Genomic DNA, 24063 nt, shown 5'->3' with positions numbered 1-24063 from the left:
CACTAGGGATACATTCAGATACTGCCTCATTTAAGCACTTTTTCAAAGATTTCCATTGCTGACATTTTTCGCATTCAGTAATGATACCATGGGACCGAAGATAGTATTCTCTCAAGTTGATCGTAATTTCCAGCTTTGTAGTTCAGCATGAAATCTGTTATAATCATAGCATGAATACAATTAGATACTTCTCAAGAAAGAACAGCATGATCACTGTCACCATCTGTGGTAAAATAGTCATATCCTTGGCAGAGATCCCTTCTGATGCTATGAGCAAATCCAACACTTTCTGACCTTGAGTTCCTTCTTTCACATGCTGCTTGAGAAAGTTGTCTCGCAACAATTCAATAACAAAGAAGAGAAATAAATTCCTCTTCTTTGTTATCATGAGATTTCTCTTCTACCCAGTCAATGTTTGGAAAATTAAAGTCACTCATAATGATCATTCGCTTGGTACCCATAAGGCTAAATTAGCAATGCATTTCTTTGTCCCCTGCAACTGAGCCGCCAGGTGTGTGACAAGTAGTCTTCATCCTCTCTTATCTCTTCCTAAAAATAGTATACCCATTGCACTCAATCCCAGTTACAAGATCTGATTCTGATAGCCAGGTTTCACTAATGCCAACAATTCTAGGCCACATTGTATCCAATAAAGCAACGAAATCAACCCCTTTGTTTTTTATGCTCCTGGCATTTGTGTATAGATATAATAAATTACCACGTAGCATATTCTTATAATTGGATATGCACTCTATTTGGTCATGTTCTAGAACTTTCTCTTTTCCCTCCCCAGACATATCCAAAAGGTCCGAACCCAAAGCATATTTTTCCATCCCTTCACCACATACATAACCATGATCAAAGATATTCATATCTTTATCACGTTTATATACCATGGCTGAACTTTCACACACACATTTTCCCATTCCTTCCTTGATGATCTAGTGTCCCTGACTCTACTCTCTGCATTAGGTCTCATACCTAGAAATAATTTTTCCAGGCCACTGATAACAAATGAATTCAAGTGCAGGCCATCAATCTTATATAAATATTTTCTGCCATCAAACTCAATTCACACATATAAAAACTTGCATCCATTTCTTCTACACAGCCTGGACATGAAATCATTTGCTATCATCGCCCTCCATCTTAACTCGGTAATGTCATATCTGGGAAGCAATCCTACAATTTTTACTCTCTCACATTTCTTTCTCGCTTCTTCCAACAAACCTTTCATACATTCTGTCATACTATATTTGTCAGTACTTAAATTATTAGTACCTACCAGAAACTACTATCTCTTTTACTTTACTTTTTTTTTGAGAACTTCCTCAGAATTATCGATTATATTTAGAAGAGAGAGAGATTCGCTTAATAGATAACATCTCTCTCTCTCTCTCTCTCTCTCTTTCACTGACTCCCTCAAATAATTTCTCCGTTATGCTCTGCTTCTTCATTCTTATCTATATGCATTCCATTGGTGCTGCTTTACTGAATTGGTCAGCATATGCGGTGCAGCTCAACTCATCAAACTCCTTATTCTCTTCTTCTTCATCCCATCTTCTGTTCTTTGTGATAGCTTTACCCATGTGATTTTACCAAATGAATGCAGTCCCTAGCTCTTCAAGAAACATATTTTGATTCCTGTCTTTTCTCTCTCTCACCATTACCTTACAGACGACATTATCGTATTCTACTGGGGGAGGGGTCTGGAAAGCTCTGATAAGCACCTAGACAAAAATGATATTAAAGTAACTGATATAACCACAAGAACGAACATACTAGTAACAGAGTTATGAAGGTAATTTATGTTTTTATATAGATATATGATAGTATGTTCTTTCTTGTGGTTATATCAGTTCCTTTAATATCATTTTTGTACCAGGTGTTAATCAGAACTTTTCATAGATCATCAGACATCTCCCGTATGAGCTGGATATATAAATGTCACAAGCATTAATATAAGGATCCAAAATGTTTGCAATGTTTCTATAGTTTGATTGGTATATAGGGAAGGAGAATTATTGTTGTATAAAGACATCGTCGGGTGACTGCAGATTCCTTCTTTTGCGATTCATAAGTACCGGTTCTTTAATTGGGTCTTGTGAATCTGATGAAAACTCCACATCACTTTTAAAATGAAGGTTTGATGTGAACTGTTTCTTGACAGGGAAACAGTCTGTATTTAAACATGTTTACTTTCCTGTTTATGGTTGTGAATTCACATTTTGACACCAATGATTACTTTTTATGAAGGTGTTACCACCTTACTGACGATATCGGTTACAAAAGTAGTTAGAAATACTGGATGGTTTTGAGCACAGTTGTCTACAAGTACATATTTCTCAAATCCTTCAACAGTGAGTTTGATACCTTATCATTAGTTATCTTTGTATTGTCGAGAATAAGGCCACTAGTTTTTCAATGTTTTCAAAAGTTACTTGTCAGCAAAAATAGGTTAAGTACCCTGATTGTTCATCAGTGACATCAATTTAGCTTACTTTCAAATGATTTCGGTCATATACGCAGCAAAACCATAATACACACCATCTTTTAGCCGATATTATTCATAATAGAAACACAGTCTGATATACAGTCTAACATCATACAGGCTATAAGTGTTTGATACATTTCTGCACCTGCAACAATTTAAGATCCCAAAAATGAATCACTGGTGTTTTTTCAATATTTTGGACAGCCATGTTGAAGCAGATAATAATAATAATAATAATTATTATTATTATTACGTGACACCTCCAGGGAGTCCAAAGACACATCGAGGGAGAGTGTTCCAACAGCATCGAACGATCAAATTCTCTTCCAACTACTAACCACGCTCAAACTTGCTTAACATTTTGCGTGCGCTATTAGTAGCAGAGGCTCTACCAATCAACCAACCTTTGCTGGCATAATTCAACAGGACAACCTGCCAGTCGAGGTCAAATACCTCATTTCAATAGCAACTTGATTTCTTCTTTATATGCATTAACGTTGGGAGCGATAAGAAATATAAAAATAATTAAAATGAAATTTTCGGATATGTTCCTGATATTCCCCCATAATGATTTATAGTTATGTGCAAGCCTTAATTCTAGATTTACACTTCTTCAAGACCTTGACCACCACTTGGGAATCTTTAAGCCACCTATGGTGCCAAATGATGCAATCTTACTTTTTCTATTCTCTCCTGTGGGACTTGACTAGTATTAGAAATTCTGGTGAATAACTAAAATATAAATCTAAATTCTTTTTGCATATTCAAACAGCAATTTTTAGCACATGCAGTGGCCTTTCCACTTCCGTTTATTATTTACTCCCTTCGAGTCAACAGGTGAATCATCTTACCAGGTCCTGTTAATGACTAGAACCTTCATGACATATTAGTGATATAGTGGAAAGTTATTCAGTAATACAATCAAGCCTACATTTAATCACCAAAAATAAGATTCACTATGTTATATTGAATTTATATTCATTATCTGTTTTATCTAGATGTACGTACATTGTTTTGTATTTTAAAACCATTAAAATAGAAAACGAATTCGTTATCACCTTTTTCTTTCTTTTAATATCCCCTTGGAGGAGGTACCACTAGTGAAGCGAAATTTAAAATGATAAATATAGTTTATGTAAACTATCTTTTAGCAGATATTATTCTTAATAGGAACGCAGTCTGATATATTAATAAACTAATAATGTATATTTCTTATTCTTCTTTTCCATACAATATGCTGCTAGGTTGAACCTTTAGGATCATTTCTATATTTAAGGATTACATCAATTTGGAATCACTTATAAAATTGCTCAACTCTCAAGCACGAACTGAATGGACAGCTCTAATTATTCTGTTTTTGTATACATATCAAAGGAAGCAGACTGTTGTAGTATTCTTCACTGCAATATAATATCACTTGTTGGATGTTAAAGTACTTTTGAGTAAGAGATCCACAAGCCTCACAGCTGTCCAACTGTTCGTTCTCAGTCGGTATAGAAGAAGCCCTTTTGTTGGAAAGATCTAGGTTCGATTGCCGTCCATGACGTGAGGAACCTTATCTGGTCTCTTTGGACTAAAGAAAACCCGAGTTTTCTCCCGGAAACTCGGGTTTCCTGTCCGTCAGAATAAGCTAACCTGCTTCATCAACACACACACACACACACTGATTTACAGCCATGAATGCTTACGACAATATGTGGAAGAGATAGGGTCCTCACCACATGTCGTTATACGCCCGTAGTTTGTTAACCATGAGTCACATCATGTTAGTCAATCTCCTGGAAAGGAGATGACACATGAATGGGATAGCAAGCACGAACAGTGAATTATTCTTTGTTTCTGTTTAGTCACCGATGAGAACGAACAGTTGGATAGCTGTGAGGCTTGTGGATCTCTAACTCAAAAGTACTTTAAAAGGTTGAATATACAGTGTATTTGGAACTTGTTCAAATGTGACTTAGTAGAGCAATAAGGCAAATGATATCGATTGTTTATGGTAAGTTTTATCTCTGTACGGGGAGTGGGTTGTACCAATCGGGAAATTAGATTATTTCAAATTCATATATTTGCTCTCATGTAAGTAAATATCGATAGGACAATATACCTAAAGCAAATTGTAGTGAATAAACAGCTCTCATTACGAAAGTAATAAGGCGTGAAAATTCTACCTTGTAAACATTTAATATTGACTTGCGCTAGTGAGAGTTTCTGTAGCACAACAATGAGAACGTGACGACATAGGCACCTGAGTCTCGGTCACTGGTACTAGGATATAGCGAATTTCTATGAAAGCATATCAGATGAGGAATATTTGGCCAGTCTCATATAGAAGTAGAAGAGATTTTCATCTCGCAAGCGGTCAAACAAACACCTACTTTGCTCCTGATGGAACAAATCTTTTCAATATCAATTTACTTTTTCTGATATCCAGTTCTTACAATTACCTCCTTGTTCAATAACCAAATTCTTATAACGTAGAGGGCGCTCTGAATCATATACAATACTTTATATATTTCAAGCCAGATGGCGTGTCGTTTTGGCATCATGGTAAATCAGTTGTGCGGTATGATGTCTTTGCTCGTTTGTGTAATGTATGCTATCCATCTTGTAAATTATTTACACTCAAACATACGCACTTACATTGATCTTTAACAGAAAGTTGGATCTTTAAAACTATTCACTTGCAAAAGAGAGATTTAAAAGTTAAAAACTTTACGTTTAGATTTACCGCGGTGTATTCGAGACCATGAGTAGTAACGAAACGAGCTCACCGCCAGCACAAACCACGCCAACGCCAGAATCCGACACCCGGACACCGACTCCCGCTGCTACAACGTCAGAACAGGTTAGTGGCAGCTCGGCAGAAGAATGGTTAGAATCAAAATGTGTATTCTGTAAACAAGACTTAAAAGATGTTAGTGAACCAAAACTTTTACCGTGTCTCCATAGCTCTTGTAAGTCATGCCTGTCATCCGAGTCCGTCCCAAGCCCGGCATCAACACTGAACAGTTCATCTAGTAAGCAGACGACGTGTTTCTGTCAGTTTGATTTCTGCTTAATATTAGGCTTAACGTTATGTTTTGTCATTTCTATTCACTATTACAAATTGATGCGTGTAACTTTTTTCGAATTGCAAAGGCATTTTATGCCACTTTCCCCCCATGAAACTTTTATCTCTATACCGATATATATAAAATGCCACAGCTATTTCTTTTCACATTTCATGTTATGTAATTCGTATACGGTAAGGACATACCATGAAAATCAGTAATATCGCAATTTTTTGGGAACATAACCGAAAACTATTCAATGATTTAGATCAGTGGTTCCCAAACTTATATGGTTTACCGGCTTTTCCAAAAAAAAAATAAATAAATAAATAATAATAATAATAAATAAAATAAAAATTAATCAGTATTCCTGCCGGAATCTACTTTTTAAGATCTGACCAGCCTAAATGATACATATAAAAGAAAATCGGATCACCAGTTCTCAAATTTTAAGCGAACAAACAGATAGATACATAATAAAAGGCAAATTTGTTTCTCTAACTACTAGAGAGTTTTGAAGTTTGGAAATAAGACTCCTTGGAACTGAAATTTTAAAACTATTTATTGAAATCAACAAAAGAAACATAAATTGTACATAGACATAAGACAAGTTGGAGCTGAAAATTTAATAACACTATTAAAATTAAGAAAACAAACAAATTGCATATGTGTAAAAATCTCACATAAAATAGTAAATAATGATCACTAATATTAAAAACAATCCTAAGGAGTAGGAAGAACCTGATGTGCTGCCACCAGCTCACTGATATTTGGCTCTATATTTGTCAGCAGCATTCTTAAATCGTGATCAGCTACTTGCAGTCAGTTTCTTTTTTTAGTTAAAAGATTTGTGATGGCACTGAACCCATGTTCCGCTAAATATGATGATAGAAATGTGATTAAAAACTTTTTTACTACAGCCCACAATCCAGGATAAAGCATGGGCATCTGCTTTTGCAACCAGAACTGTTGGTACCCATTTTTGAATTTTTATTTCATTTCTCATTTGTTGTTACTTCTATCAGTTCTTGTAATTGCAAAGATTCTTCTATGTTTGTACTTGAAAGCAGGTCCAAAACCCAATCGGGTATTTTCATTTCAAGAATATCTTTAAATCATTGGTTGAAATCGCAGTGGAGAGCCTCCAAGTGCTGACAATAGCTGAGTACGTCTTCATCATTTCTACTGTCGATAGATTTGGGAAATGGCTGAATTCTTCTTGAACTAAGTTTTGTTTGTTCAGGAGAAGTTTTGACACAAATGCAGAAATAACAGCTTCTGTTTTTATTAATTTCAGCTCATCTTCTTGGAGCTGCAGATTTGTTTCATTAAATTTGTTAAACAAGTCGGTCAAATAAGCTATGTCACTTTTGAAATTAATCGTGTTGGCTAGTAAAGAATCATCTCTGTTTTTTTAAAAACTGTAGCACTGAGTCAGAGTTTATAAAATCAGTTTAAACAGGCACCCCTTTGATAGCCAACGAACTTCTGTATGCAGCAGCAAGCAATTGAATTCTTCATCATTTTAAATACAAAGTTGCCCAAATGATCTGTCATTCAGTTAATGACTTTTGATTTTGTTGACTGCTAATTGACCTGTGTAAGTGATCGCTCAGATATTTGGCAACTAAATGTTGATGATGAATCACACAGTGTATAGTGAATACATTTGGCAATAAAACTGTGATAGCGCCCTACTTGCTGGAGCACCATCGGTAGCAACTGACAAAATATTATTCAGAGGGATTTCTTTTTCTTTAAAAAACTCTTCCAATGCTGAAATATCAATTCTCCTTTAGTGTCAGTTAGCAAATTATAATTCTTGGCAATTTTTTCTTTCTTTCTTTCTTTTTTTTTTTTATTATTTGACACCTCCAGGGAATCCTAAGACTCATCGAGGGAGGGCACCTACTCAACAACTCGATGTCTCTACCACTCATCCACAAACCACCTCATCTGCACCAATGCCATCTACTGTCCACCATCACCATTATTATTTTCACAGACAATCACAAATATCCATGCCCAAGGTGGGATTTGAACCTGCAGCCTTTTGGCTGGAGAGTGGATACACTAACCACTCAGCCAACCAGGCTGGCAAATTATGTATCATACATATGCTAAAAGTAAGGCTTCAATTCCTGGGCTATTTCATCAATTCTTCGTTGCACTTTATTATTGCTCAAGGAATTTTCTTGATAATATTAGAGGCCGGCTTGTGCAGTACAGTGCATATTACCTCACTGACAGCTGGTAGGATTAGTTCTTCATCAACATTATGTGGTTTTCCCAATTTAGCAATCAGTAAGGAAATGTAAGAGGCACGCAACCCATGATCGTCTAGTTTGCATGAAAATACAATAAATCGTTATTTTTCTTTTGTCAGCATGAACTTTTGTCAAATGTTCTTCTAGTCTTGAAGGCTTCATAGATTCATTTGAAAAAAACCTTTTTGGAAAATCAGGCACATCAGTATTGTTTTGTTTGTAGACGACTGAATAAAGCCATATTTCAAATATTTGATATTCTATTGTCTATATTTCTTCTTGGGCTCAGTCATGATATTATCTGTAAAAGAAAAAGTTAAATTTACAGAGTTGTTGGAATGCAATTTCTCACATACCTAAACCAAATTATTTTTACAAGAAAAGGTATAAAAATACTCACGTGAAACCTACTGTTCCGATATTTTATTGGAACAACTATTTGTTTTGTGTGTAATCTATGTAAGGTACCAACTAGATATCGAATATGCACTAAAAGTTTTATGCACTACATTAGATTGCTAACTTCTTGTTACACAATTCAGAAACAATCTAAAACTGATTTCATACATCTCATGTATTTATAGTATCATACAGTGAACAAGTCATAACATGCACATGTTCTTGCTGATGTGTACTGGACTGGTAAAATTCTGATCACTTGAAAGTGCTCGCTCGCCAATACTTTGCTTGTTAAGACCTGTCATCGAACTTCAATGCCGATCGGCTGTAACTTGCATTTTGTATGCTTCCTTGGAAAATAAAGCAACCATTACAACCTTTACTTACATTATACAACAGTTATATCATCAAAATTTTTGATGATAAATTTTTTCAGCACGTAATTTTTGTCCTTTATGCTTTCACTGTCCTTTACTTCAATTCATCAGACCCTTTTGCTCATGAGGTTCCCGTACCACCCACGTTGGGAACCACTGATTTAGATAAAGATAGGTTACAGAATGTATAGGAAATTGATGCTGTGTGTAATTAAGCACTAGTCAACTGTTTAAAGATAATTTCTTCATAATGACAGTTAGTATTATTCACATCCACTATTTTGGAAAAATAGAAAAGTTCCAGATGGAAAAATATTTGATATCAATACAATAGGTATAAAATACCTAAAAACACAGGTCTTTCACAAATGTTTTTGGCATTACTGTAAATACAGGGCTCATCAAATCAAGTTGAAAGAAAACAGCATGAAATCATAGGTATATGCTGTTAGTATTTTTTGAATCTGTTTGGAAACTTTCATATTGCCTTATATTTAAAAGAAAGCTATATTAAATGGAAAATTTTTATTCTAGTGTTCATTTATGGCAATTATGTTTCACATGCAGAAATTAAATTTTTTACTGTCATTATCATATATGTTTTGTTTCTCTTTAAGAGGATATAAATGATTTCTTGTTGATCACATCATATATGTTATTGTTAACCTGATGAAGGAAGATGCTGATTTTTAGCTTTTAGTTTTATTTATTTATTTTTGTATGATACTTTTTAATATAATCTTTCAGTAAAATTTGGCATGAAATATAAAATCCTCAAATGCCAGTAGTCATATGAGCATTTTTGATTATTATAAATCAATAATTAATTTTCCTGCTTTCAGCTGCACAAAAGTTCTGTTAGTTTGAATCCTAATTTTTTGATTCTTCAAATTTAATAAATATATTTAGATTAGTCTGACATGATAATCCAGTGGCTCCTAAACTTCATCTTCTCACTAGTTTAGATAACTTTTTATCTCCCTCATCCTCTTTCGTCCTGAGCACCTCTGTATTTTTAGTTCTGAAATGCCCATTCTATGTATAGGGTGATCAAAATTAAAGTGCACTACCCGGTGATTCAAATGCTGCAAAACTTTGCAGGAATACATTGTGAATCATGCAGAAGCACGATATCTGAGAAAAAGTAGTTCCAGAATTCACCATTAGGGACACTGTATGATGTACCAAATGTAGATGTAGTAATTTTTCTGTGTGTGCATGTAAGAAGAAAGCAACACAATCATAAACAACACATTTTTATTCATTTTCATTATGTGTTCACGGGTTGTACTGCTGCACTTCCCAGTATGCCACAAACTGCATCCTTTGAGCAATGTGTTCAATGGCAGAATGTAGCTGTCAGGACTGATGTTGCACATATGCTCATTATAATGTCTTTCACCTCTGGTAAGTTATCAGGATGATCTTAATACATCCTGTCTTTGAGAAATCCCAAGAGCCAGAAGTCACAGGGGTCATATAAGATGAATGAAGCAAGCTCTACAGTGGGGAACGCATGGCTGATCATGCTGGCTTCATTGAAATGTTCTCAAAGAAACCTTCTGTATGCATCGACCAGTGTGTGGAGGGGGAGCCCATCCTTCATGAAAATGACTGAATCCATGAACAGGCAACTCCTAGTCAGTTACTGCAATATGATGAACAAAATTGTTCATCATATTGCAGTAACTGACTAGGTCACAGGACCTGACTGGCTAATATCCTCAAAGATTGATAAACAAAGCTGCAAACAACTTGCACCAGACAGTAATTTTGGGTGAATGCGAAGGAATTTTTGTTAGATTGCATGTACTACTATGATAGTAGTTTTCACATAGTTTTCATAGTTTGAGAGTTTTGCATTTTCAGTTTTTACTCTTACCTTATTCTCACTAATACATTGGTATCAGTGAGGTTTGAGTGTGGCTTAAACAGATATGACAGTGATGAAAATAATAAGAGATCAGATTTTTGGGTGCTGCTGCCATTTAATTTGTACAGTAATATTGGGTTGATTTTGGCAATTATTATGGAGAATTCATCTGTATCCCCATAATTGAAAGAAAAGGTGGATAGAGTAGGTGGGGGAGTAGAATTGATGCAACTACAAAGAGATAATTTACCAACAGCATGCAGTAGAGGGAACCCATACTTTGAGTACCAGATCTGGTGATAGCATCAGAGGATTTGTCCATAACTAAAGTAATCAATTGATCTCTGATTGCAGAAAGATGTATCAACCTGGAGGGATGGCTAATCATATAGAATTTTTCAGTTAAGAAGGGTTATATATGGAACTACAAAAACCTCAGTGATTATGACAGATTATGGATGTAGTACCATAGGATAAGAAGTTGCAGAGGATGGATGTGGGCAGTATGTGAAAAATGGTCAAGGAGTGTTTGAAGAAAGTAATGTCAGACTTGCATATCTAAAGGAAGGATGATAAATCAATTGGGGACTAAACAGATAAAGCACAATCAAGAAGGGTGATTACCATAGTAAGGAAGGCAAATTTGGATTGTAAGCAGAAATTAGCTGAAAAAAAAAAAACACATGCACGCGCACACACACAGATAGAGAGAGAATTATTTTGCTTTATGGCAAGTAAAAAGGAATAAAGCACTTGCATATGAGTTTAGGTTTTCATTCCAGAAGATTCTGTCTGCACTTTTGCCACATACTTAGTCTCCATCATCTGACCTAGATTAAGACAGGGACAAATGGTAATCCCAGTTGTGATAGCAACCGTGTTCTTGGAACTCATATTCCAAGAATACAATATCAAAATTTAAAAACATTCCTTCCTCACCTATATGTTAGTGGTGGGATAAGTGCCAGAGAGCATTGAACATCCTTCAAATCCCATCTTTTATCTCCCAAGGTGTAGACTAATATTCTTTGCTCTATCTATCAAGCATTTTTTTGATCAAGACATGACTATGGGTTCTAATTCTCTTTCTGTATGAGACTGTATGCTTTGTTTGAATCATGTCCACCATCATGCAATTAGAGTGGCAGCTGAAACTTGCTGAACATCACCAGTTTGTGGTCTTGATGTCAATGTGAATGAACTAAAACCTATTTCAACGATAACTGTCTTTTACAGTTTGCAATTAAAATAAAATTTTGCCAGATCATCCCATGTGGGTAAGTATACTTCTTTGTCCACATTGGAAAGATATGTATCTTTGACTGCTACATGGAGCCTCTATAGCTCAGTTAGTATAGACGAAGCCCTTTGGTCAGAAAGACCCGAGTTTGATTCCTGTCCATGAGACGAGGAACCTTCATCAGGTTTTTTCGACTGAAGGTGAATTAGCTGGTCTCATATGGAGGTAGAGGGTTTTTTCTCTCAGAAAATCAGGTTTTTCATCCCTCAAAACAGGCAAACTGGTCCCATGAACACTTACATCTACACACATAAAATACTTAGGGTAAGGAAAGCAATGGGAAACCACTTTCTACCATAAAATATTCCTTAGTTAAGTAGCATATTGCTACCCCACCAACCATGAGGTTGACAGAGAAACATGACAGTAGACTGCTACATTCCCTTTGGTTTACTGTAGACTGTACTTTGGCACTACAACAATGCCAAGTGAGAAGATCTTTACTTCTTCAGACTATTGCTCCCCTTCTTTAGATCCAGATACTTATTACAGTCTTGTTTCAGAATTTATTCGTGTTAGAATGAAATGAAGGCTATTTCCCACTCTGTTGCAAAATTCCCATCCTGTATTCAAACTATGGTTTTCCAAAATAGCGTGCCTGGGCTGTCCAAGAAAACAAAACATCTTTTTGTAAATGGCTTGAGACAAAAACTCCAGCTTCATTCACAGCCTACACTGAAGCCTAATACTTTTAAGTCCATTATTAATAGGTCTATTTCTTACTTGGACAAGTTTTCTACATATAGCCTTTCCACTTATGGCTGTGGTAGTCAGTTGTGCCTTCTGGTCCCTTACCAAGGCTGTTGGGTGCAACTTTTGTCCATCTGTGCTTCTACTACGTTATCATCTAGATGGTAGTATTGCAACATCACCTAATGATATAGCTGATTTTCTTATCCAACTCCAGAAAAGATGATCAAGGCAAATCATCTCCTTTACCACGATGTACTTCTGAAGTTACAGGTGTTAACAGCATGAAAGTAAGCCTACATGACAGCCAATTCAAAAAAAAAAAAAAAAAAAAGTCATAAGTATCTTATATAGTCATATGTAAATGGATATATTGTTGGAGGCTGAAGAAATAAGAGATCTGGGAGTGATAGTGGATAAGGATCTGAAATTTGGATGGATTATTGTGCCCAGATTTGGTCACCCGGTTTTCAGAAGGATGAGATGTTGGAAAGGATCCAAAGGTGACTGACAAAGGTAGTTTCTAACCTCTGGAATGTTGAATATGAGGAAGGATTGAGAAGATGCAATTTGCAGAGTTTGATGGACAGGAGGAAGAGGGGAGATATGATTACAAGTTGGTAAGGGTTGTTATAGGATCAATGCTGGAGAAGTTCTACAGAAAATAGTGGAAGATCGGGAGAGAACCAGAGGTCATCCCTGGAAACTGTATAAAGAAGGAGTGAGTAGGGGAGTGAGAGGCCGGTTTTTTTTGTGCAGAGTTGTAAATGATTGGAATGCCTTGCCTGAGAGGAGTTTGAATGTGTTCGCGGCATGGTGTGATGAGTTATGTGTGTGATAAAAGGCCCTCCCAGATGAGTCTTTGACTCCATGAGGTCGTGGGATAATAATAATATCTATCTTCAAACTTTCAGTCCATTGCTCTCACTTCAGTCATCCGAAGTAAATAGAGAAGGTCATCAATAGTCAGCTTCTTTAACACCTGGAACTGTCAGTTAATCAGTCACCACTAATATATATATATATATAATATTTTGCTAATTAAGATCCACATCGCTCATTGGAGAAACCTGTTCTGTTGCATTTGATATTTCCAGGACATTTAATACAGCTGACCCTTGAACAACACAGATTTGTTTCAATAAATATATTGGAAAATTTTTTTTGAGATTTGCAACAATTTTGAAAAACTCGCAGACGAATCATGTAGCTTAGAAATATCAAAAAAATTAAGAAAAAAAGTTAGGTATGTCACAAATGCATAAAATATTATTATTATTACGGGCGACTCCAGGGAGTCCTTAGACTCATCGAGGGTGGCCCTAAACATCATGTCCACATAACTATACAACATTCTCACAGTATCTATCATATCTTGCCTTGAACTCACTCACCATCATAGCACCCACAACAGACTCTGGCAGCTTATTCCACTCATTTACCATTCTAAAATTAAAGAACCCAGTTCTAACACCCCTGCTAACCACACTCTTGCCCAGCTTCCATAGGTGTCCCCTAGTTCTCCCACCACCAGTCCTGATCTCAAAAATATCCTCTGAATTAATCCTATAGAAACCCTTTAGCAATTTGAATGTCTCAATCATATCTCCCCTTTTCTGCCTATCAACTAATTTCTGCAACCCACAAATCTTCAACCTGTTCTCATATGGTTCATTCCATAGACCTGCTATCATCTTAGTCACTCGCCTCTGGATCCTCTCCACCTCCTCCCCATCAAGAAGGAACCTAGGTGAGCAAATCTGGGCACTGTAGTCGAGATGAGGTCTTATCAAGGCTCGGTACAGAGGTACAATAACCTGCTTGTCTCTGCTCATCAAGGTATTTTTCAACAACCAAGTGAGTTGATGAGCTGATTTAGCTACTTTTGCAATGGGCCCCCTAAACTTCATCTCCCTATCCACCAACACTCCCAAGTCCCTGGCCTCATCAATCTCCTAGAGTACAGTTCCACCAATGTGGTATACTGCTGCTAATCTTTTCACCTCAAAATGCATAATCTTACATTTTGTCACATTAAATTGACATCCATTCTCCTTAGCCCAGAACTCCAATCTATCCAAGTCTTCCTGCAAGATTTTGACATCTTCTGCATTCACTATTGTCCTACCCACCTTTCATCATCAGCGAACAAACGAACTGTTCCTCTTAGATCCTTCCCTATATCGTTAATGAACAAATTAAACAGCAGTGGTCCAAGAACAGAACCCTGTGGCACACCACTAGTCACAGGCCATCTTTTGGACTCTACTCCTGAATAAACTACTCTTTGATATCTCTCCATCAACCACACACCCACCTATCCATCTCACCAACCCTATATCCATTCCCATATGTTGTAGTTTATGGATTAGAATTCCATGTGGTATCCTGTCAAATGCCTTAACCAGGTCCAGCAGTATTACTGTAAACCCATTACCCTTATCCAGTTCAGCCGTCACTGTGTTATAAAACTTGAGCAAGTTACTAAGGCATGATCTACCCCTTCACAAAGCCATACTCTCCCCTGTACAGTATCTCATTTTCATCAATCCATTCCTGTATTTTTTCCTTGACTACTTTTTCCAAGACCTTGACAACGACTCCTGATATGCTGATTGGTCGGTAATTTGCAACTGTAGTCTTGGATCCTCCTTTATGCAGTGGAACTATTTTCCCCTCTTTCCACACCTTCAGGACTAAACCAGACCCGAGACTCAGATTAAACAACATAGTCAAGGGCACTGATAATTGTTTAGCCACTTCACGCAAGACCCGTGCCGGTATAGCATCCAATCCCACAGATGTATTCACATTAAGGTTCTGTAATAGACTATTCACCTCCACTTCATTCGTCACAATTCCCGTATAAACTAATGGTTCCTTCATTTTTTCCTTCATTAGTTGCAAAGTGCTCGCTCAGTAATTCCACTATATCGACTGATTCAGTGACCTCCTTACCATTGTCATTCCTTAAAATCATTTTGCCGTGTACAGTTTTTTTCTTGCTTGCAGCATATTGAAAGAACTGTTTGAGATTCTCTAAGTATACAATCAGCCATAACCTCCTGTAAATGCTCCTTGACCACTTCCCATGTTCTATCGACATCCAGCCCTTGCAGTTTTACATGCCACGGCACTGATCCAAGCAATCTCCTAAGCTTGTCATACTTCCCAGCACGGTAATTCCACCTATACCCTGTCTTAATCGAAAATTCCACATCTTTTAGCCATCTCCCAGGTCAAGACCTTATGATCACTGTCACCAATAGGTGGCAACATGGTCATATTCCTTACAGTCTAATTCTCAGATGCTATTACCACGTCAAGCACTCTCATACCCCTAGTATTTTCAATTACATGCTCTCTCAGATAGTTATCCCTTAATAATTGAATAAAATCCATTTCCTTCCTCACATGTGTCCTCTCCTCCTTCCAATCAATGTTACCATAGTTGAAATCCCCCATAATAATTACCTTCCTTCCACTCATTTCATCAATTTGTTTATGCATACTATCTCCACCTTCTATTCCATCATCTGGTCTATAGCAGCACCCAACTGTATATTTTGTTCTGCCAGTCTCAATCTCACACCAAATAGCTTCAAATGAGCTCTTTTCACTATCCTGCGATACAACTTCAATTCTCCTTGGCTGCAGTTCATCAGCTATCATCAATAACACCCCTCCCCCCCATTTTATTCTCTCTGTCCCTCCTTAACACACTATAACCTACACATTCTATCCCACTAACTATATCATCTTCCGTCAGCCATGTTTCACTAATGCCAATAACCTGTGGCCAGGAAGAGCCAATCAAGGCCAAAAATTCTTCCTTCTTGTTCCTAATACTCCTTGCATTAGTATACATAAAATGCAGTGGTCCCTTTGTCCCACCCCTATCTTGATGCATTATTCTAATTATCCCATTCCGATTTTTTGTCCTCAGTACTGGCTCGGGTACATTATATACATTCTTACACTCAGCTGTCTCACTGATGTCTGCATATCCACTCCCCCTCCCCTCCTTGGTAGTTCTAGTTTCCTTGGTTCTGCACATCCATTTTCACTTCATTCAGCAACACTTTCCAGTCTCTGCACACCAAATCCATTCAAATGCAGGCCATCCATCTTGTATAAATCCTTTTGCCCATCAAACTTATTCCACACCACACCGTCTGCATAACCTGCGCATAATGTCATTTGCGATTATGGCCCTCCTTCTAAACTCCTCGCTGTCATACCGCGGCAACAGACTCATCATTCTAACTCTGTCACTCTTTTCTTTTGCTACCTTTAACAATACTTTCAAGTCCTCTCTCATAAAAAGTTTATCTCCTTTCAATTCATTTGTACCAGTCAACTATCAATTTTTTCACCCTCTGTTTTTGCGCTCTAATACTCTTACTTACATCCTTAAATTTCGCACCCGGTAAGTACGATTTAGTTAAACTCCCATCTATCACTCCTCTTAATAATGAGTCACCATACAACACTCTTTCCTTCATTTCAGAAACTCTCCCACTCTTACGCTTATTTTTCCTTTCAAACACTTGTTTATTTACGTTAGCGAATCACTCTGGAAAGAGTTTTGCAAGTGCTCTAATTTCCGCTGCGCATTTTGTATCACTGTGCGCAACCTAGCGATCTCACTCCCTACAAATAATTCCTCATTTTTTTCATCATTTAAACCATTTTCTCTCTCTGTATAGTTGCTTTCACTCTTTCTTTGATCAAAATATATGTAGATACTAGTCCATTTTATAATTTACTATCAAAAATATACACAAATTATTATAAAAAGTTAAAATTTATCAAAACTTACACAGACACTTAAACACACCTACATGGTGCCATTCCCATTCGAGAGAAATGTAAAAAAATGTAAAGATGCAGTATTAAATCATAAATGCATAAAATAAAAATTTTATAATGATTTATTCATTAGTGTTTAGGCTAGGCTACCATAAAGCAATCATATTGCTGTTTCTTTGTTATCAGTGCATGAATCATTATACCTGTAAATAAATATAAATTTCTTTTTAACATTATCTTTTCCTTTTTGATGTCTAGTGTTAGTAATATGTATAACATAGCAGTGTTTTGTATCATATAAAATAATATTGATGTAGGTACTGACAGACAGACGATTCATCTTGTAAACAGATGAAGTAAACTTATGGTAAATCGATAAATACAGTACAGTTCTGTAAATGTATTTTCTCTTCCTTGTGATTTCCTTAATAATATTTTCTTTTCTCTAGCTTACTTACTATATTGCAAGAATACAGTATATAATACATATAACATACAAAATATGTGTTAATCGACTGTTTATTTATGCTATTGGTAAGGCTTCTGGTCAACAGTTAGGCTATTAGTAAAATTTTTGGGAAATCAAAGGTTATACATGGATTTTCGACTGCACAGGGGCCCTCCTAATCCCTGTGTTATTCAAGGGTCAACTGTACTTTGGCACTGTTGCCTTCTCAACCATGTTATTGTCTGCCCTTCTCCTTTTGCTTTGCCAATTTTGTTTCACGTTGTTCACTACATGTAGTGGTGGAAGATGTTCTATTTTCAAATTTTCCTATTAATGCTGGTGTTCCTCAGGGTTCTATTATTTCACCTTCCTTTTCTTTGTATACATAAATGACCTGCTCTCACTGATCTCGAATCCTGTTTTGCAGTTTTGCTGACAACATACCACTTATCCTACTCGTGACAAACCCTGTAGTACTCAAAAATCTCACGCTTCATCTATAATGTCCTAACACTGATCTTCACATCATCCTGCAACGGGAAAATAACGATCTAGTTAACTTCAGTGCTTCCAAAAAATCTTTTTAAAGTTGAACTACTGACTCACCAAACTAGCTACTTTCATTCCATCTATCTCAGTTCTATGGAAAAGCCTATGCTATGAAGTATTCCCCCTCAAGACTACAAACTCCAGTGTTTAATTTTTCTGTTAATCTACACAATGTTTCAAAATCAGTTTCTTTCATGGCCACCATATTCCTAGACAGCATAATCTTTAATGGGATCCTATCCAAAATGTGGCAATTATACTGGCAAGCTGCATGCCATAGAACTTGTATTATGCCACCAAAATAATTGGATGCTAAGCCATGTTGGGATCAAAGGAAACAAGGCTGCAGGCATTGCTACTAGGTCAACTTGTCCCTTATCATACTATTGTCTATCCTCTACACCAGGGATTCTCAACCTATGGTATGCATACCACTGGTGGTACGTGAGCCACTGCCTTACTGGTACATCTAATATCTTGATGCCACTGGAAAAGGTTGAGAACCCCTGCTCTGCACAGATTACAAGACCAGCATTGATATCCCAGTGCAAATATCATGAAATAAAGAGCAACAAGGTATACCAGATGAAGCCTGAAATTAAACTGTGGTGGTTCGATTGTGGAGCATTTGTAAGGCATAAGTTGTTCTTGCCCAGCGCTGCACACACATATTGAGTTGTGAAGACACGTTAACATCCATTTTAATGGCTCACCATATTTTAATAGACTGTCCTCATTACTTGAATTATTAATTCAAGTTTTTTAAGCAAATTACAATGTAGACTAATATTAACTGCCATAAATGAAATAAATACTTCCAATGTTTTGAAAAAAGTCAAATTGCCATCACCAAGGAACACAATTCAGTATGATGTGTGCACGTAGGCACTACACAGAGTAATGGGACTAAATCATAGTGACTGAAAGTATGGTTGAAATCCTAAATAAGCCCTTAGTGGGCTAAAATAAGTTTCTTGGCTGTTGGGAAGTATGGAGGATGAGCTTCATGAATGTGGTGTTATATCGTTATTTTATATGGTATCTGTCTGTGTGACTGCCTTATTGTTATATCTCTGTCTTTTCTTTAGCCTTACAGTTAACATAAATTTTGTATCACTTAATATCAGATGCGAGTTTGCCGACGAATTTATATTGATTAAAGACTGCGCCAGCTGGCAACTAAATTCTGATATGTCATCCAAGAATACTTTAAAAAAAATGTAGGGATCAAGAAGTAAGCAGTCGTGGTCCCAATTCTTCTATCACTAATGGTTTCCCCTTAAATGCACGGTCTGAAATTTTCCAAACGGTAGCTCAAATCTGCAGAAAGGATGACAAACTCATTTGATTATATTTTAAGAAACACATTTATTATTGCACAAAGACAAGTATACATGTTAATCAAATCCTTAATCTTAAAAGAGTCTGGGTTCCCTTTACTTAATTAATCACAAACAAAACTTCTATGCTATAGTCCCTTACTTGACATAAATTCCTCACTTCTAAACGTACATCTATTCTCAGACATGTGTGATAATATTAGGTAACTAAGTTACCTAATATTATCACACATGTAATATTTCATATATACACAAGACAACTCAATACTTCTGACATGAATTTCTCTAGGATAATACTTCTTAATCTTACTTAATCTCCCCTCCAAAATTTTAGTTAACAATTAGTTACGTTCTTACCATATAACATTACTGTTCTTTAATCACACAAACAGTTCGGACCTCGGCCTCCTGTTCGGCTGGAGCCTAATATGCTTCCTTCTCAACTGTAGACAAAAGTGTCCAAATTGCAGACTGTTCCTATAACATTACACAGAAATAGCATGCTTCCTTAACTTCTGTTTCCCTACTCTTCAGTTACTTTAATTCAACATTTAACATAAGAAAATCTTCCGCTTACCGTTGCTGCCTTGAACTGGATACTTTGGTTGGCCTACTGTACCTTCACTGATGGCGGTCTTGCTATTCCTTTGTTTCCATACGAACCGAAAAACACTCATACACAGATTTGAACACTGACGTTGATTTCATCAGTGGCTCTTTCTTCTTATGGATCTGAATACATTGTAGTTGCAGCCTTGGCCCACGTAGCACACATAGCAAGGGGGGGGGATTCTTGCTACACGTGGCGGCAAGCTCTACACAGCTCTCCGACAGGACTAGGTGCCGTCGAAACCCGGAGACAAGAGAGCGATTCGAATTCCCACCAAAACCTTTATACTCCAAAACAGCTCCCTCACGCGGTGGTGTTGTCACGCATACGGCAGCTGCCGATTGGACGCCGTGGCTATGAACTGCTTTTACATGGCTTAAAGTTTGCTCTAGCTTATACACATTTACTTGGCAATTTATACATGATTTTATATTTTAATTCACTTACAACTAATTTCTACTTAACTCATGAGCTATTTTAACATTGTCTAGAGCTCACACATTTGGATATTTACATGTTCTTGGATTGTTAAATGGCGCATTCTCTGTCCGGAGGTAAGCATGTCCTTATACTCTCCTTATGAGGTAACTTAGTGTTGGGTGGGAAAAAAGGATGACTCATCATTTTATTCCGACACAACAGTGGGGCACTTTCATATAACCAAATTTATTGAGGTTTGGGTAGTTTCTTAAGGAAGACATTCAACTATAGTCTTTTGTATTTATATTTGATGTGGTAGAGTAGTTTGACCTTTTTCCAGCATATCCTGTGCTGGGTGTCCAAAGCTGGTCATCAAGTCTTGAGTGGGTGTAGTGGTGGGAATGGATATAGTCTTTATGTTCAACAATTCCGATGTTGACAGTCCTTCCTGTTTGGCCATAATAGGATAGCTTGCAACAGCAAGGGACCCGGTAAACACCTGCAAGTCTAGGGACTGTGGCTGTTCTATGATGGAGCAGAGGAGTACACCATCTTTAAGTGATTACTTAAAGTTCACTCAACCTACTTTACCTTAGACTATGACCCTACCAATATACTGATCAGGTCACTTCAGACTCCTTAAAAAGATTACCTCCTGGCCTGTTGAAGTTATTAAAACTAAAATCATACAATTCTAACCCCAAAGTATACAGGCTACCTAAAGTCCACAACCAGAAAGTGCCATAACACTCAATTGTAGATGCCATTGATACACCTATATATAAATTAGCTAACTATATATACATTTAGCTAAACTATTGCTAAATAGGCCAGTATATTGATACTATTTAGCAATAGTGGAATGCTGCCAATATACTGGCAGCATTCCATTACACACGAAAACTCAGCCCACTGTAAAGCCAGTATATGGTCAATTTTCAAGTCTTTTTGTTCACTCGTGTCCACATAGACACTTTAAATCTTATTCAACATATAAAGTGTCTGTGGCACATAGACACTTTATGTGACAAAGTTTATATGTCACAAAAAATTCAAGATATAAAGTGTCTGTGTAACACTTTACACATTTACATGAATTTTCTTGATATCTCAGCCATGTTTAAATTCACTATAAACCCTGGCTATTTTATTTGACAAGGAAAATTCTACAAACAGATAAAGCAGAAAGCCTATGGCTTCCCCCCCATGCCCTTGGCTAATTACTTAATGTAGACTTTTGAAGAGAAAGCCTTGAATTCTGCTCTCCCATACACTGGGTGGGGAAGAATTTATTAGGACCACCATTTAATAATGAGTGGGACCCCTTTTGTCTTGAGTTGTCTGATTCTAGTGTCTAAAATATTCCTCTGGGATCTTTGTCCATGCTGTCACAATGGCATTGCTCAATTGTTGCAGACTGGATGGTGGCATGCTGCCACTGCAAACTGCTTGTTCCACCTCTTCCTATAGATGCTCTATTGGATTGAGGTTTGGGACTAAGCTGGCCACTGAAGTAAAGGAAACTTGCTGTTATGTTCCTTGAACCACTTCAGCGCACTGTATGCTTTGGCATGGCACATTGTCTTGCTGGAAGTTCCCATTTGACAGTGAGTAAACTGCAGCCATGAATAGATGAAAATCACCATCAATGATGTTAAGATAGGCTGCAGCATTCTAGTGGTGTTCAACCGGTATCAGTGGACCTAATGTGTGCTAAGAAGACATTTCCCACACCGTTACACTCCTGTCACCAGCCTGAGCTGTTACTCCTTGAAAGGAAGGGTTTGGTCTCATATTGTTGCTACCATATTCTAGTTCTGCTATTAGCATGATATGTATAAACTGGGATTTGCCAGACCTAGTGATATTTTTTCACTCATCAGCTGTCCAGTGTTGATCACATGCCCACTGAAGCTGCATCGTCTGTTCTTAGCTGACAGCATTAGGACCTGGGATGTTGTCTGTGCCTGTACCCCATCTCTGACAGCATGCAATAAACTGTCTACTGTGATATGATGTTCTGACTACCACTGTTGTACTGAACTGTGATTTGAGTGGTTGTGGCCCTTCTGTCATGTTTCGCAATTCTTATTCTCTAAAGGCATCAATGAGCTGTTTCCATCCACAGGACTGCAGTTGGCTTGAAGTTCTTTGGTTATTGCACCTTCCCTGGTATGCCCTAAACACTTTTGTGTGAGAAACCCAGAAGAGTAGATGGTTGATAGACATTGGCAACCATGCTCAGTCACTTAAGTCACACCTTTTGCTCATTCTAATGCATCAGACACAAAAAAACAGACCTCATGTCAGTTCTGTTTTATATAGCAAACTAAAAAAATACAACCTTACAACCACTTACAGACCATACAAAAAGTTGGCATTGCTTATCTACTTCACCAAAGACCAGCCATAGTCCTTAGATCTGCCAGGTGTTTATTTACCATGTTCCTTGCAACTATCCTACTATAGCCAAACAGACAGGACAGCCAACATAAGAATTGCCGAATATAAGAACTCTATCCATTTTCACCACTACAGCCACTCAGAACTAGCTGACCGTGCTTTGGACATACACAGGATATGCTAGAAATTTGGGCATGCATGTTTGATTGTCTGTGAAAATACTAGTGGTGGTGTTGGTGTAGTTGGTTGATTGAGTGGTGGAGACAGAGTTGTAGGTGCCCTCCCTTGATGAGTCCTTAGACTCCCTGGAGGTCTCACTTAATAATAATAATAGAAGATGGCTACTCCACTGCAGGAAATATGAATATGAACGACTATAGTTGAATTTGTTTTTCTTTAAGAAACTACCTAAACCTCAACAAATTTGGTTGTATGGACTTCCCCAAAGTTGGGAAACTTGCATCCTCCATCCCAACAGTCAAGGACAACCATTTTAGTCCATGAGTGCTATTTAGGACTCTAGACTTACTTTTTTGCTGATCATGGCAATTTCAGTTTGTAGAAATATTAGAAGTATTAATTAAATTTATTGTACTCTGTGTTATGATTTATTTAAACTACAGTTATGAATAGTCAATAATAAATTTAGTTTAATCCTTTATCCAAGTGAGAGCAAACAAAGTTTGCACCTGAAAGTATCTTCAGGACTGGGGTAAGGTGGTACAACACTGGGCAACTCGTTGCAAAGGTGGAGCAAGCTCACAACACTCCTATCCCAGTATCTCCCATAATGCAAAACACATCTCCTTGCGGATATGTATAATGTTATGCATTAAGGGGAGGGCCACTACCCAGACTAGTTTCGACCTTTATTGAGGTCTCTTCAGTGGCTCCCACCGAAAAGACTTCAATAACCACCAAAAAGGCCTCAAAGACCACCAAAAGAGACCACTCGGGCCTGGCTCCCACTGAAGAGACCTCAATAAAGGTCGAAACTAGTCTGGGTAGTGGCACTCCCCTTAATGCATAAC

General features: G+C 37.1%; 1 protein-coding gene across 1 annotated transcript in view; it reads left to right on the top strand.

The window, feature by feature from the left end:
* Window positions 1-5073: 5073 nt before the first annotated feature.
* The window catches only part of LOC150092763 (transcription intermediary factor 1-alpha-like), a 366172-nt gene continuing 347182 nt past the window's right edge, over window positions 5074-24063 (top strand). Inside the window, exon 1 of the mRNA XM_090414272.1 lies at window positions 5074-5511. Coding sequence (XP_090270398.1) covers window positions 5241-5511 — 271 coding nt within the window. The 5' untranslated portion in view covers window positions 5074-5240. The remainder of the gene's footprint in view (window positions 5512-24063) is intronic.

The sequence above is a fragment of the Typopeltis vanoorti genome, chromosome 25 (genome assembly GCF_054136105.1).
Source record: "Typopeltis vanoorti isolate ZY-2024b chromosome 25, IOZ_Tvanoo_1.0, whole genome shotgun sequence".
Taxonomy (NCBI): Eukaryota; Metazoa; Arthropoda; class Arachnida; order Uropygi; family Thelyphonidae; genus Typopeltis; species Typopeltis vanoorti.
Note: the sequence above shows the minus strand (reverse complement) of the source record. Positions and strands in the feature narration are given on the sequence as shown.